The 16,044-nt window shown below is 47.7% G+C and overlaps 1 protein-coding gene across 1 annotated transcript; it reads right to left on the bottom strand.

Moving 5' to 3' along the window:
- Positions 1 to 9,023: 9,023 nt before the first annotated feature.
- LOC145419035 (histone H4-like) lies at positions 9,024 to 9,335 on the bottom strand. Its single transcript, XM_080287280.1, has one exon. The coding sequence runs from the start codon at positions 9,333 to 9,335 to the stop codon at positions 9,024 to 9,026; it is 312 nt and encodes a 103-aa protein (XP_080143406.1).
- Between the last annotated feature and the right edge of the window lie 6,709 nt (positions 9,336 to 16,044).

The raw sequence follows: 16,044 nt of genomic DNA, 5'->3' as shown, positions 1-16,044 counted from the left end.
TCCCACATCTTTTTATCATTTCCTTGCAAGTTTATCTGGGCCAGTTGCTTTACCAGTCTTTAGCTTTGTGATTACCCTTTTCACCTCTTCCTCACTTAAATTTGTCCTCTTCTTTGTTTTCATACATCCAACATTCTCTTATCATACTCTCTAAGCATTCTGTGTATTCCTCATATCCTGTTACTTCATTTGTTTTGTATATCTCTTTATAGTATTCCGTGACTCTTTCTTTTATCATTTCTGGGTTTCTTTTATCATTTCCATCTTTATAACTATACAGTATATTGCCACTGGGGTTTCTTGTTATATCTTTAATTTCCATAGCTTATCACCATTAGTCCCATTATCATTAAGCTGATTGGTAATTTCTTCTGTCCTTCTTTCATCATTTTCGTTTTTTATATTTTGCTATATTTCGTTCAGTCTCTTTTCTTTCTGTTATAGATTTGCTTTTCTGGTTTTATCATTCTCTTTTTTTATTTATTTCTTTATCTTCCTTTTCCTTTCCATGAACATCATCCTTTTATCTCTTCCTGGTTTTTGATATTCTTATTTTCCCAAATGCTCTGTGCAGTATATTATACACTGCTTCCTTCCACTTATTCCACTCAATTTCTATACATTATTCTTGGTTGTTTACTCTTTTCCACATGCTCTCAAAAATTTCATTTTTCACTCATTTCTTTAAACTTTTCCCATCCTCCTCCTTTTTTAAAGTACCACTTCTTTACATTTTCATTCCTTACTTCTTTCATTTTATCATCCATTGCAATTAATAGTGTAGTATGGTCTGATTTTTTAACTTCTTTGTTTTTGTATTTCGTTAGCTTGTACATTCCGTGCCCATCTATATTCATATCTATTATGTCTTCATATACACTCCTGTTCGTTATCACATAATCTAGTAGCCTATAGATTTTTCCCTCATTATTTCTTTTGTTAACTCTTGTCCATTTACGTTTACATTTTTCTGTTCCATTTACAAATACACCTTTAACATTCTCTACCATTTTGATCGGCGCTTTGCCTGCTTTATGTTTCCCTACATTATTTCCAACTATACCATTCTCCTCATTTCCAGTTTTTGCGTTTAAGTCTTCAATGATTGTATAATCTTCACCTCTTATTTCTATGTTTCTAATATGTTCTTTAAGATACAGTACTGAAACTGTTCCCAAATTTTATTGTTCTTCACATCCTTCTGTTCTTCCATATACCGGTACACTAGTTACATTCAGTCTTCTTTTTCTGGTTTCTATTGTTACTGTCATTTCTGCATCCTGTTTCCTCACTAATTTTTACTGTGTTTAACTCTGAATTTATTTTAACCATAATTTCTATTCCTCCACCCACTTTATTTTCTCTGTTATTATTATATGCTTTATAACCTACCTTCACCACTTCTCTTCTCAAGAATGTTTCATTAAGGACTATAATTTCTGGGTCTGTTTTGTTTGTCACTTCTCTTAAACTTACCTGCTTTTCTTTACTTCCTCTACAGTTTGCATACAAAATTTTAATTTCACTTTTACCATCATTTTGTTACTTTGTACTGTTATGTTTTGTGTTTTTATTTGTTTTGTGAGTGACTTTGTTCTTTATTTTCTCTTTCACTCTCACCTAGATACTCATTTTCCCTCACATTCTTTCTTCCTGCAAGTTTTTCATTTCCTTCCATATGTCTTCCACTCTCAGTATTAATTTTTCTAGTACTATTTTTCTGCTTTCCCCAAAATTTTCTTCCTTCAATATTTCTCTCATGTTCCTCATTTTTGTTTCACTATTTTCATTTACCGGTACTTTTTGTTAGTGTAAAAAGTTTGTTAGAGTAGAAATGAGCCTATTATGTTAAATCCATCTAGGTATTAAGTGAGAGATGAAGCTGTTTTAAATTTTTTCTATGTAAGAAGTTAGAAATGAGGTGGTTTCGATAAATTTGCCTAGGCTTTTAAGTTAGAAATGGACATGTTTGAAATTTGTCTGGGTTTTATGAAGATAGAGAAATGAGACTTTTGTCAAAATTGTGTAGGTTGTATTTGAGCTGTTGTTAGAATTGTGTATGCTTTATTTGTGCTGGTGTATTATTGTCTAGGTGTTATTTGTACTAGAATTGTGTATGCTTTATTTGTGCTGGTGTATTATTGTCTAGGTGTTATTTGTACTAGAATTGTGTATGCTTTATTTGTGCTGGTGTATTATTGTCTAGGTGTTATTTGTACTAGAATTGTTTATGCTTTATTTGTGCTGGTGTATTATTGTATAGGTGTTATTTGTACTAGAATTGTGTATGCTTTATTTGTGCTGGTGTATTATTGTATAGGTGTTATTTGTACTAGAATTGTGTATGCTTTATTTGTGCTGGTGTATTATTGTATAGGTGTTATTTATACTAGAATTGTGTATGCTTTATTTGTGCTGGTGTATTATTGTCTAGGTGTTATTTGTACTAGAATTGTGTATGCTTTATTTGTGCTGGTGTATTATTGTCTAGGTGTTATTTATACTAGAATTGTGTATGCTTTATTTGTGCTGGTGTATTATTGTCTAGGTGTTATTTGTACTAGAATTGTGTATGCTTTATTTGTGCTGGTGTATTATTGTCTAGGTGTTATTTGTACTAGTGTTAAAATTGTCAAAGATTTATGTGTGCCAGTGCTAGAATTGTGTAGGTTTTATTTGTCTATCTATCTATTGCCAGACGCCTTAATCCCGTAAGGAGTGGCCACAAACAAATCGCCTCCACGTCGCCCTGTCCCCTGCCATATCACTGCCCTTCTCCCAACTTACACCCCCCTCTCTCATGTACCTCTCCACCCCATCCGTCCATCTCATCCTCGGCCTCCTCCTCCCTCTCCCCCCCTCCACCTCACTCACATACACTCCTCGTCAGTCTTTCACCCTCCATCCTCTCCACATGGCCAATTCACCTCAGTGTGTTCCTCCTAATGCTTCCTGTCACATCCACATCCACACCACATCGCTCATTTATATCCTCATTTGTTAGCCTGTCTCTCAATGCGACTCCAACGGGCTCCTCTTAAATAACTCATTTCCACTGCTCTCACACTTGACTTGTATCCTTCCAACAACGTTCAAGCTTCACTTCCATACGTTAGAGTTTGTATCACAATACTGTCATGTAGTAACTTTTTCACTTCCATGCTCACTTCCCTGTTTCTTATCACTGCCTTCAAGGAACCAGCAACCTTTCTTCCTTGTTGTACCCTTTCAAGCACTTCACCCTCCAAACTTCCATCCTGACTCATCACACTACTGAAGTACTTAAATGTACTCACATTTTCCATTTCCTCATCCAACCTCACTGTACATTCACTGACTTCACCTCTCTCAAAGACCATCACTTTACTCTTCCCTGCATTCACCTTTAGATTCCGTTTCTTACACACTCTCCCAAACTCATCTACCAAGCCTTGCAGCTCCCCTTCGTGTTCACTCAACAACACAGTATCATCTGCAAACAACAGTACAGGGAGTTTCCAAACACTACCCTCTCTCACCAGGGCCACTCCAACATCCACTGCCCCACCTTGTACGTCTTTTATTACCCCATCCATGTACAGATTGAACAACCATGGAGATATGACACATCCCTGTTTCAACCCAACCTTCAAAGAGAAAAATTCACTCTGTTCACCATCCACACACACTGCAGCCTTAGCACCATCATACATACTCTTCACAGCGTTCAACAACTTCCCAACTACTCCATATATTCTTAATACTTTCCACAATCCTTGTCTATCCACCCTGTCATATGCTTTCTCCAAGTCCATGAAAGCCGAATACAACGTCATTCCCTTCTCTAGAAACTTTTCCACTAAAGATCTAAGAATGAATATCTGATCTACACAATCTCTCCCCATCCTAAAGCCTCACTGTTCTTCCCCAACTAATTCCTCTGTTCTTTAACTCTGTCAATAAGTATCCTACTATACACTTTTCCTATTACACTAAGAAGACAGATGCCCCTATGATTACCACACACTTGTATTTCACCTTTTCCTTTGTACAAGGGAATTATTATACCTGACTTCCAATCCTCCTGGACTCTACCTTCCTCCCAGGCCTATCTGCACATCTTCCACATCCATTCTACTACTATCGCTCCCCCATGCTTCAGCATTTCACCACACACTCCATCAATTCCTGGGGCTTTCCCCAATTCAACTTTCTTCATTGCCTCCACAACTATCCTACTGATTTCTTCCTGTCTTCCCACCTCCCTGCTTCTCCCAGCCATTCCTCAGCCACTTATACTCGCATTCCTTCCATCCACTATGTTCAACAGTTCCTTAAAGTGTTCTCTCCATCTGCTCACTTTTTCTCCCTTCTCCACTAGTAATCTACAATTTTTATCTTTCATTCGCCAGCTAACTTCACTGCCACCCTGTCGTACTCTCTTCACCTCATTCCAGAACATTTTCTTACGGTCCCTCCACTTTGCACTCAAATTCGATCCAAATTCCTCATCCACTCTCTTCTTACACTCGCTTACTAATCTCTTCCTTTCTACATATAACTCTCTCTTCCGCCTCTCAACTTCTTCCACGCCCCTATTTCTCCTCCATTCATTGTATGCTTTCTTCTTTTGTGCCACAGCCTGGTGTATAAATTGTCTAGGTGTTATTTGTACTGGTGTTAAAATTGTCAAAGATTTGTTTGTGCCAGTGCTAGAATTGTGTAGGTTTTATTTATGCCAATAATTAACATGTTTTGGTTAAATTTGTGCCAGTGGTAAAATTGCTTATGTGTTTTGAAGATGTCAAAAATTTGGCTGTTGGATGAATTTGTGTAGGTTTTAAGACATGTTTGACTAAGATTGAGTAAAGATGGGGGGGACAGGGCGACGTGGAGGCGATTTGTTTGTGGCCACCCCGAACGGGATTGAGGCGTCTGGCATAGATAGATAGAAAGATAGGTTAGGCTGGGTTAGGGTAGATCAAATGATGTTTAATGCCGTCTGTCCAATGACGTGGTTTTATTCTTGCCTGCCAGACAATTTTTTTCAGCTCTTGAGATACTTTTCAAACAGGTTAGGTTAGATGCAGCCTCCGTGTCCCCCTCACTACACTAGGTCTTCCCACAGCTGAATAAAGTCGCTGAAGTTAGCAAGAATAAAACAGTAAAAGCCACCAGATTGATGGATTAAAAATTGTTGAGGCTTGGTTAGGTTAACCTAGAGCCGCTTACATTACTCTCTCTAATCTGATATTTATAATTCCCTTTATTTTTTGTACCTGGCATTTTATTTAGCGCAGGAGAGTTTTATAACGACTTTATTCAGCTTAGGAGAGTTGTAGAACGTTTGTATTCAGCTTAAGATAGTTGTAGAGCTTTTGTATTCAGCTTAGGAGAGTTTAAGAACGTTTGTATTCAGCTTAGGAGAGTTTAAGAACGTTTTTATTCAGCTTGAGAGAGTTTTAGAACGTTTTTTTTTTTTTGAGCTTAACAGAGTTGTAGAACGTTTTTATTGAGGTTAAGGGGTTTAGAACGGTTTTATTCGGCATAGAGAATAAAGAACAATTTTAATTTTCTAAGAGAGAACTAAGTCTTAGAAAAAACTTAGAACGATTGTAGTCAGCTTAGGAAAGACATAGCCAATTTGTTCTGCTTAAGAGAGACTTAGAACGGTTTTATACAACATTTGAGCGACTTGGAACGATTTTATTCAGCATAGTAAAGACAGAACTGGCGGGGTTAGGTGCATCGTCCATTGGTCTGCCACTACAGGTGCGATCTCCCATATTGAGTAAAGCTGTCTGGAGGTAGCAAAACTAAAATATAAAAAGCATCATAGAATGGACATCGTTGTGTATGGAAATGTTAGATTAGACTAGGCTGTGGTTACGTTAGGTTGGTTAGATTAGGTTAGTGATAGTGTTGGGGGAAATTAGATTGTACCAGGCTTTGGTAATGTTAGATTGGTCAGATTTAGATAATTGTGTTAGGATGTGCAAGTCTGGATTAGTTTGTGCAGGCACAAGCTCATTTAATGTGAACCTTTTTGATTGCAGGCTAGAATAAAATAGTACTAGGATAAAGAATAGATTGGGTTAGGCTGTGGTTGTTAGATTAATTAGGTTACTTTTGTTAGGATGTGGAAGTCTGTGTTATTATAATAATAGTTGCAACCCCAGGCGCATCTGAATGCGACCCCAGTTGACTAGAAGGTATTTAACTGATATACCGATAACTTATCATGGTTGGCTAGCAACTTGCACTGTAGGGTATTAGGAGGTAAGTTGCAGTAATTATGATTTACCATTATTTTCCCGTTAATTGTTGCATGGTAGGATAATTTTTTTTAAATAAATAGGCCGGTATTACCATATTTTTGTTTATTATAGAATATAGGTATTTGTTTTATGTAGCTACGGTATTTATGTATTTTTATGTGGTTTGGGACAGGTAGACATTTTTTGTTGTTGTATACCGTAAGTGTTGCTTGGTATGATGATTTTGTGAATAGCCTAATTAGAGATGCTGATGTTATAAGGTAACCAGTACTTTGTTCCTAATCATCACTGTTTACATGCACTTGCGTACCATATTCCACTTAGCTACATATTTGTGCTGTTTATTTTTATTACTTGTTATTTCATTATCTATTCGTTCTGTATATTTATAACGTTTCTTGATAATCGTTAGCTATTTCATCTACTGTACATACTCGTTCTATATATTTTGCTACGTCATTTACATATGCAAGGCTTGGTGAATGAGTTTAGGAATGTGTGTAACGGAATCAACGGTGGGTGTAGGGAAGAGTAAGGTTATGGTCAGAGATCGGATTGAAATGTTATTTACGCCATTTTAGCTTTTTTATATATTACGTGTTTGCACTAAAATATATGACGGTAGAACTAAAATATGTAGTTTTAATCAGTGCTTTATTTCGGTGAAAATTCAGGAAAACAAAATCAGAAATGATACCAACCAATCCTGCATCCAAGGGGGACAGGGGTGGATTATCCCTGAAATCTATTGACATTTTCAAAACAGTAGCTTATATAATACCGAATGATCAATTGATCGTATCAGCAAGCCATAAACTGACATTAAGTACATATACCGTAGCTAAAAAATGAGAAAAAAGGAAAGGAACATATGATTAACTTTTTGAATTAGCTAACAATTCCACCCTAAATAAAATTCTGGCTACAGACCTGTATACAAAACATAGTACTGTAAGATGAAGCTCAGACTGCAGAACGATTGTAAAAACAGTTTGTAACCATGATTTTGTTCAGATTTTCTTCTGTAAGACGCTGTCTTCTGTCAGTCATTACCAGAGATCTGATAAACATGTTATGTAGGCCATTTTGGTGCATCTTTAGTGGAAATCATAATTTTTTTTTTCTTTGCAGAAAACGTGAGAAAATATTTTTTGTGCTTCACATATTTTCCTGATCTCTGGTTATGGTGTTTGAGAGAAGTGAAGTCACTGAATGTACAGTGAGGCTGGATGAGGAGGAAATGGAAAATGTGATTGCGTGTAAGTACTTGGGTAGTGTGATGAGTAAGGATGGAAGTTTAGTGAGTGAAGTGCTTGGACGGGTACAACAGGGAAGAAAGGTGGTTGGTACTTTCAAAGCAGTGATAAGGAACAGGGATGTGAGCATGGAAGTAAAAAAGGCAGTGCATGACAGTATCGTGATACTAACTCTAACGTATGGAAGTGAAGTTTGGACCATGTTGGAAAGACGCAAGTCAAGAGTGAGAGCAGTGGAAATGAGTTATTTGTGAGGAGCATGTGGAGTTACATAGAGAGACAGACTGATATTATCCGTGTGGTGACGACCATGGTGGATTTAACACCCCCAAATAAGAGGAATAATTAAGAAAATACTATTCATTCATGTCTCTCGTCATTAGTAGTATTGCAACAACTAGTTCCTATAAAATCAAAAACCACAATCTATCTATTCATCCATCTATCTATCCATTCATTCATTCATCATCATCATCATCATCATCATCATCAAGATTAATAATAATCATCATCATCATCATCAGCAGCAGCAGCAGCAGCCATCGAACTGCGAGCTCCGGTGAAGGCCTGCTTAGTGAAACTGTTGGGAGGCGAGTGTCAGCCACCTTGTCGACCACCTCTTCTATGTAATGCACTAGCGGTCGTGCAAGTACCAACCGGATCCATTTAAATTTGATTTCAGGCCTCAGCGGTTGATGCAATGCTTGTACGATGGGTGATTGGTGGGTTTTGGCACTTAGAGAAAACGGCCGTGACAGCGACAAATTCAAGGGATAACTTGTTCATATGCAGACATTCTGTCTAACACTTAGGCATTCATATCATGCACTGTGTGGGTGGTGCCTCACTGACGTGACTGACTGTGTCTTCTATTCTCTAGGTGCATCCTTCAAGTTTGCTGCTCGTGCATATGAAGGCAGAAATACCTTGGAATAGTGGAATTTGCCTTCACGATTTATGGAGGCGACTCCCGGAGCACAGCAGAGGAGATGCTCTCGCAACAGGATGGAAATTGCCCTGATAGGTATGGAGAAAGCTTTCCTGAAATGGGGGGGGCGGAGATCAGAGGGACAGAGAAAGCAATGGCCCAGCAAAATAAGTGATAATGTATGTGTATGCAGACGTCCATTAAAATTAGAAGATGTAGAAGCAAAACTGACAGTTGCCTAACCCCCAATTTTTTTTTTTTTAAACTGCCAGTGAGAGAGAGAGTGGGTGGTTGGGTATGGTTCAGGTAGGTTAGGGTTGGTTATGTTAGATGTGGTAAGAGTTGGTTGGGTTGCATTACATGTCTTCCTATCCGTTACATTAAAAAAAAAAAAAAAAAATTAATTTTGGTGCTAGCTAACCAGCTCAACGTCTGCATTTACTTATACTACTATGCCTTCATTCATTCTCTTTCACAGAAATTAGGTGTGGACCTCTAAAAGAGGTCCGGGGGTGGTGATGGTTGTTGTGTGCTTTGCCGTGGCTAGGTGGAATAGTGCCATGCAGTTATGCACGCACCCTCTTAACCGCCGAAGCAGTAAAGGGTGCGCCCTTGTCTCTTCAGGGCGTACACCACGTCCATGGCGGTCACGGTCTTGCGCTTGGCGTGCTCAGTGTAGGTGACAGCATCGCGAATCACGTTCTCGAGGAACACCTTGAGAACACCGCGGGTCTCCTCGTAGATCAGGCCCGAGATACGCTTCACGCCGCCACGACGAGCCAGACGATGGATGGCAGGCTTGGTGATGCCCTGGATGTTGTCACGAAGCACCTTGCGGTGTCGCTTGGCGCCTCCCTTGCCCAGACCCTTGCCGCCTTTGCCTCGATCAGTCATAGTGTCTACAGCTGCTGCTCAGACCCAGTAGTAGTGAGTGTCCGCTCCGCTCCCAGCACCAACAATAATGACGACTCCGCTCGCCAACCACCCTTATATAACCCTGTGTCGGTCGTGCAAGTACGAACCTTATCCATCTAACCTTGATTTCAGGCCTAGGCCCCACCCCAGCTCTCAGGAGGCCAATCCTAGAGAGGTGTCGTAGCCAGGTCACGGCACCGGGCATGCCAAATTTTGCAAGCAAACCAGGAATTGCATCGAAAAGGCATGAACAGTAAATCACCGCCATGTACATCACACCCCGACCATTCAAACGCCGCCAGTCCTGAGACAGGCGGCATAAAAGACCGCTGCCAGGCACGGCGCGCACTCTGCTGCCTGCCTCCGCACTGACAACATCTCCTGTTCCTGACTACTACAACAAGGGTAACAGCTCTCCGGTTTGCCATTGATCAAGCTGCTCTGCCCTTTTGTATCACGCCAGTGCTTGAGGTGTTGCTGTTGTTGTTGCTTGCCGCCATTTTTCAGACCACGCCTTGGTCTTCAGCCACAGTAGTGTATCGGGGTACACGCACTTGTGTGTACTCGCCCTGGTGTGGTTCTTTTTGCCTTCTATATTTCCTTTCTGGCCCTAGAGACCCCTGTTTAGAGTGGTACGAAGCCGAACTCCGCGGATTCCAGGCGCAGGCCTGGTTCACAAGGAGGCCCCTTAGAGGGGTGGTTATAGGAAGCCGCAGGGCGGGCCAAAAACTCGATAGGGATAGGGTTAGGAAAGTCCTTCGGGGCAATAGTAGGGGTGTCTCGTCCTCTGCTAGCAGGGGGACAGTAACCGCTATTGTAGGTAGGCTCCTTCCTGCGTTCTGGGTGATTGTACGAGTGCTTGTGAGTGTGCCTGTGTGTGTGTATCGGCCGCCAGCTATGGCAGGCCGTACGGCGCCCTCGCCAAAGGGGCCGTTGAAGACTCCGCCGGCTTCCCGTGACCCTAGGCTTGCTTCGAAGATACCAGTTCCGTCTACTAATCCTGGCAAGTCGTCTCTGCAGATGTCTGGGAAGCGATCTCGACATAGGTCTGGGAGCAGCGCGGCTTCTGGATCGGGTGGCCCGCCTCCAGCCAATACTGTGAGAGTTGGCCATGCCGGTGGATCTTCTGCTTCGGGTACTCCCCCTCCTGCCTCTGCACCTCAGCGCAAGGTGCTCCGTAGCAGTGCGGATGAGATGGAGGGAATCCAGCCTACAAATCCACCATCTTGTGCCCCTTCTCAGTCGCGTCCTGCCTTGCCTCCTACATCTGCGGCTGGATCTGGGGGTGTGCCTGAGTCTGTTAGGGATGCGGATGATGATTTTGTCCTGGTGGAGCGTGGTGGCCGCCGTCAGCGGCGGGCTCATGCTGGGGGGGATTTTTCTGCGCCTGCTCCGGCTCGGTTCACACCGCCTGCACGTCCATCGGTATCGGTGAAGGCACCGCCCCCGCCTCGCTCTGTCTTCCCAGCCTTCAGGGTGCCCCAACAGGAGGGTTTTGCCACGTCTTACGATGCTGTGGCAGCCCTGGAGCGTCGCTTCCCGGATCTGACGGTGGTGAATCGCTTTGGGATGGACGGCTCTTGCGTCCTCATCCCACAGACGGAGACGGCTCACCGCCTGCTGAAGCTTGTGGCGGAGGACGAGGCGGCGGAAGTCCGATTAGTGGAACTATCGCCAGGCGGGCAAACTACAAGGGCTGTGGTGATGGGGTACCCGCGCCGCATGCTGCTCGAGATCCTCAAGCGGCACGATCTCGTGGAGGAAGCGGAGCGGTGTCAACACCAGAGGACACACGAGGAGACAGTGCAGGTGCGGGTGACCCTGCGGGGCCCCCTCGTCCCCTCTCTCGATCTCGGCAACTGGGGGACCTACTGGCTCCGTCCCTACACCCCGGAACCATTGAGATGCTACAGGTGTCAGCGCTACGGACACCACAGATAATCATGCAACAGGCCGATAGTCTGCGGGATGTGCAGCGGGGCGCACGATACCACGCAGTGCCTCGAGATATTCAAGGCAAAGGAAACGGTACGATCCCGGTGCCCCAACTGTCAAGGTGCTCACCATGCATGGCACGCAGCCTGTCCTGCCCGAGTGCGCAGGGTGGAGCAGGGACGGGAGTCCCAGGTCTCTTGGGTGCAGGAGCAGCAAGCGTCCTTGGCCACGACGGTTCCTCCAGGAACCTTTGTTTGGGGCCAACAACGCCTTGCTCCGACAAACGCCGCCTCACCTGTGGTAACCAACGAGGACTTCCCGCCACTGCCAGGTGCGGCAGTCGCCGTCTCGACGGTGGCGGAGGTGCACGCCCCCCCGCCGACGGGTCAACCCAAACCACAGAGGGTTCCTCGTCCCAGGCCTCCTGCTTCTCCTGTGCCCTCCCCTCAACCTCAGTCACAGGTGAAAGGATCAACCGACCATGGGTTTGTTCTCCAAGCCATGGGGGAAATGATGATCGGCATCGTAGGCCTCCTGGCAAATGCACTTCCCCTCACCTGCCCCAAGGAGGAGCTGCTGGGTGCAGCACAGGCGTTGGTCTCAGGGGTACTGGCCAAGGTCGGTGGTGGGGTGGCGCTGGCGCAGCAACCCCAGGACTCACCCGTGTTGCGGCAGCCCCAGGGAGAGCCACAGGTGACACAGGTGCCCGCCGAGGCCCAGGGGAGCCAGTCAACCCCGACTCCCGAGGAGATGCGGGGCAGGGCCAGAGACAGGGGCCGCAGGGAGGGCCGCGGCCCTCGTGTGAGGAGGGCGTCGGAGGGAGAGCGGAACAGTCCGAGACTGCGTTCCCCCGTGGTCTCACGGGCGTCCCTCGGGTCGCCCCGTGTGTCGCGGGAGGAGGCGGGGACGCGACTCCGCCTCTCCCCAGACAGAGCATCCCCGACCCCATCAGAGTCTTGCAGTGGAACTGCGTCGGCGCGATGAGCAAGCTCCCACTCCTCCAGGAGATTGCTGCTCATGACTGGCCACATGTGTTTATGCTGCAGGAGACTCTGCTGGGGGAGAGGTCCCCTTTCCGGCTGCAGGGATACACCACTCATCTCCTCCCCCATGTGCGGGGTGAGACTAGGGGTTGTGCCATCCTTGTCCAGGACCACATCGCTTCCACAGTTTGTGAGCCTGCTCCATTCTGTGGAACTGATGTTGAGGTTCATGGTGTGCGTTTTCAACTTGCTGAGTCATCCCTTACAGTGTACAACATCTACCATGGTGCCAGTGCAGCCCTGGAGTTGGGGGACTTGTTCTCCCAGGCTACCAGGGAGCCTGTGCTTATAGGGGGCGACTTCAACGCGCACCATGACCTCCTGCAGTCCCCGCAGAGGTCTAATGAGGCAGGACGGCACATTGCATTGGTGTTAGAGGAGGTGGCTGGTGTGTCCTTGCTGACGGACCCATCAGGACCCACTCATGTTAGGGGGGGGCGTCTGGACCTGACGTTCGTGTCGGATCCGCTTATGGGTTCGGCATGTTGGTCCATACACCCCACCCTTATGAGTGACCACTATGCTATTGTGGTGGAGTTGGGGTTGGCTTGCCTCCCTCCCCCCGAGCCGCCACATAAGTGGGATGTGGAGAGGGCGGACTGGGTGGCTTTTGAGCGTGCCCTCGTCCGTCTTTTCTCCTCGTCCCACCACCCCTCAGACTTGGAGAGTTTTGCGGATCTGGTGGCCAGCGTCTTTGGGCAGGCCGCTTCAGAGGCAATTCCCCAGAAGCGGCGGTCCACAAGAGTTTACCGAGACGGATGGTTTTACTGCGACCGGGTCAGGTAGCTGAATAGGTGGCTGAATGCGGCGCGCCGCGATTAACGACGGCGTCGCGGCTCACCCCTGCGCAGGCGCTTAGAGGCTGTGTCGCGACACGTGCTGGTTGAAAAGCGTCGCATTCGGGAGGAGGCATTGGTTCGGTGGTGCCGGACTCTGGGTGCTCACACCACTCTCCGAGAGATGTGGAGGAGGCTGCGGTCCTTCACCAACCCTCGCCCCTCTCGTCCGCCTTCACACCCTGACCCGGTCTCAGAGGCTGACCGATTGGCTAAACACTTTGCGGATCGCTCTGCTTCCCACAATCTTCCGCAGTCCGTCGGGGCCACTCTGGAGGGGTTGTCAGACTCTCGTGCTGCGGCCGTCCGGGAGGCTTGCTCCCAACCTGATGAGGCTGACTGCCCCATCACGGTGGGCGAGCTCCTGGCGGCTCTGCAGCGCAGGGCCGACACTGCTCCGGGCCTCAACGGCCTTACGTATTCCATCCTTGCGCATGCGGGGGATTGTGGTAAGGCGTGGTTGCTGGATCTGCTCAATCTCTCCGGGTCTTAGGGGCTTTTGCCGCGGTCATGGAAGACGGCTGTTATCCACCCCATCCCGAAGCCAAACGACCCAGGTGCCATGCGCCCCATCTCCCTCCTCAGTTGTATTGGCAAGACAGCTGAGAGGGTGGTGCGGGCGCGGCTGTCGTGGCGTCTGGGGCCGTTACACCTGAGGATTTTTGCATATCACCGGAAACGTAATGCTGCACAATGTCTGGCATCATTCCTCGGGGAGCTTCGGGGTCGAGTGGGAATGGCTGTCTTTCTTGATCTCGAGAAGGCGTTCGAGCTGGCTAATCCATTAGTCATCTTGAGCGGCCTTGTGGCTCGAGGGATCGGAGGCAGGCTGCTATCGTGGGTCAAGGATTTCTTCCTTGACAGGGCTGCTAGCGTCCGCTTTCAAGGTAGTTTTTCCCCGGCATACTCCCATCCAAATGGCACGCCGCAGGGCAGTGTGCTGAGCCCTATCCTTTTCAACATTCTCGTTGAAGGGTTGTTGGATGTGGAGTATGGCCGGGGGGTCACGCTTCTTGCTTATGCGGACGACCTGGTTCTAGTCTTTTCAAGGAGAGACTGCTACACACAGGCCAATGAGGCCCTCTCGCGGCTCTATCGACGGTCGGCGGAGCTGGGGTTGAAGGTAAATATGGCGAAGACCCGCTATATGCCTTTTGCCCTCAGCCCGCCGGCCTTCCTGATGCTGTTGGGGGGACACCCTCTAGCCTGTGTGACGACCCACAAATACCTGGGGGTCTGGATGGACTCGGGGCTGAAATTCGCCTGTCATGTTAGATACCTGAGGGAGAGGGCTCGATCTCGGATGGCGGCTCTCCGCTTCCTTTCCCGGAAGAGCCTGGGGGCCTCTTTTGAGGTCCTCAGAACCTTCTATATTCATGCCATCCGGTCGGTCATCGACTTCAGTGCTATCTGCATGACAGGCTTGGCCCCTCAGATAGCCGCCTTGCTGAAAGTGGTTCAGAATGACGCAATGAGGATAATGCTTCATGTCCCCATGTGGACACGTCTAGTCAATCTCCGTTTGGAGTGCGGCCTCCCCTCGCTTCGGGGTAGGGTCGTGCTCCGCGCTGCTGCGGTCATCTTGCAGCTTGTGCAGCATAGGCCCCGGTCTCGGCCCTGTTTAAGCGGCTTCTTTTGCGGCCGCCTGATCCTTGCCCGCGCAGGGACTGGGTCCGTGGGTTGGTTGCCGCGCTGCATGAGCTGGGAGCGGCCACTGGTATTTGCAAGGAGCCTGACACGCCCTGTGTGGGCTACACTGAGCCACCGCCCTGGACGTCTCCGCCTATTCAAGTCGTCGTTCCGACTGCTGGCGGAGGGCGAAATGCTGTCCCTGCTCTCCTTCGGCGGGAGGCCTTGGCGCGGATAGAGGCTCTGCGGCGCCCAGCATCCGCAGACTACTATACCGATGGCTCGGTCTCTGCCGACGGGGCTGCGGGGGCAGCCTTCGTATGCGGGCTGCGGTGGTATCGTGGCGCGTCACACAGGGTGTGTCTGTCTTTCAGACAGAGCTTGTGGCCATATTGGGGGCACTGCGGCATGCAAGCCAGCATGCCTCCACCCATGTGGTGGTACATTCTGACTCACTTTCAGCGATTCAGGCTGTCCATTCCGGATCCCTGGGGGACAACCCCCTCCTCCTATCCTCAATTTATGTATGTGCGGCCAGAGTTGTCAGTGACGGGGGTCGGTGACCCTCCACTGGGTACCAGGCCATGTAGGACTCAAAGGTAATGAGCATGCGGATCAGGCGGCGCGGCTGGCGTGCTCGCTCCGGGAGGTGTCTTTTGTCCTCCCGAGCGGGACGCATCAGATCCTTCAGCCGCTCAGGTCCACTGTCATGCGGTGGGCCCGGGAGGAGCATCAGGTTTGTGTGGCAGAAGGCTCTCGTTCTGCTACTTGGTGCGGCGGCTACCCGCTGTGAGCCTCTGCCACCACTGCCTGATGTTCCCAATGCTGTCCTGGTCCACATTCATCGGATGCATCTGGGCTTCCTGTGCTACAGGCAGACAGCTCTAGCCCGGCCGGACCCGTGCGACTTTTGTCTGGAGTTGGAGGAGGAGCCTCTCCTACATTATGTCCTGCGGTGTCCGGTGACGCATGCCTTCCGATCCTGCTTGGCCCGCACTTTTGTTTGGTCCGGGGAGGACCTGCGGGACGCCTCCGCTGTGATTGCGGGGGTCCCTCTCCCCACTTTGACACGGGTGGTAACCTGATACCCGCCTCCTCGTTAGTCTGTCTATGCCAGTTTGGCATGACCCCTAACGGGCTCCAATTTGCCCGTGCCTCGGCCTCTGGGCCGGGGCGAATATCCCACCACCACCACCACCACTGCGCGGCGCGCCAACACTCTCGCTCGCTCAGTCACGCTCAGCC

Source organism: Coenobita brevimanus, chromosome 117 (assembly GCF_032717465.1).
Source record: "Coenobita brevimanus isolate Jiangsu-jjx chromosome 117, ASM3271746v2, whole genome shotgun sequence".
In the NCBI taxonomy this organism is placed as follows: domain Eukaryota; kingdom Metazoa; phylum Arthropoda; class Malacostraca; order Decapoda; family Coenobitidae; genus Coenobita; species Coenobita brevimanus.
The sequence above is the reverse complement of the archived record's forward strand: the minus strand, read 5'-3'. Positions and strand labels throughout refer to the sequence as shown.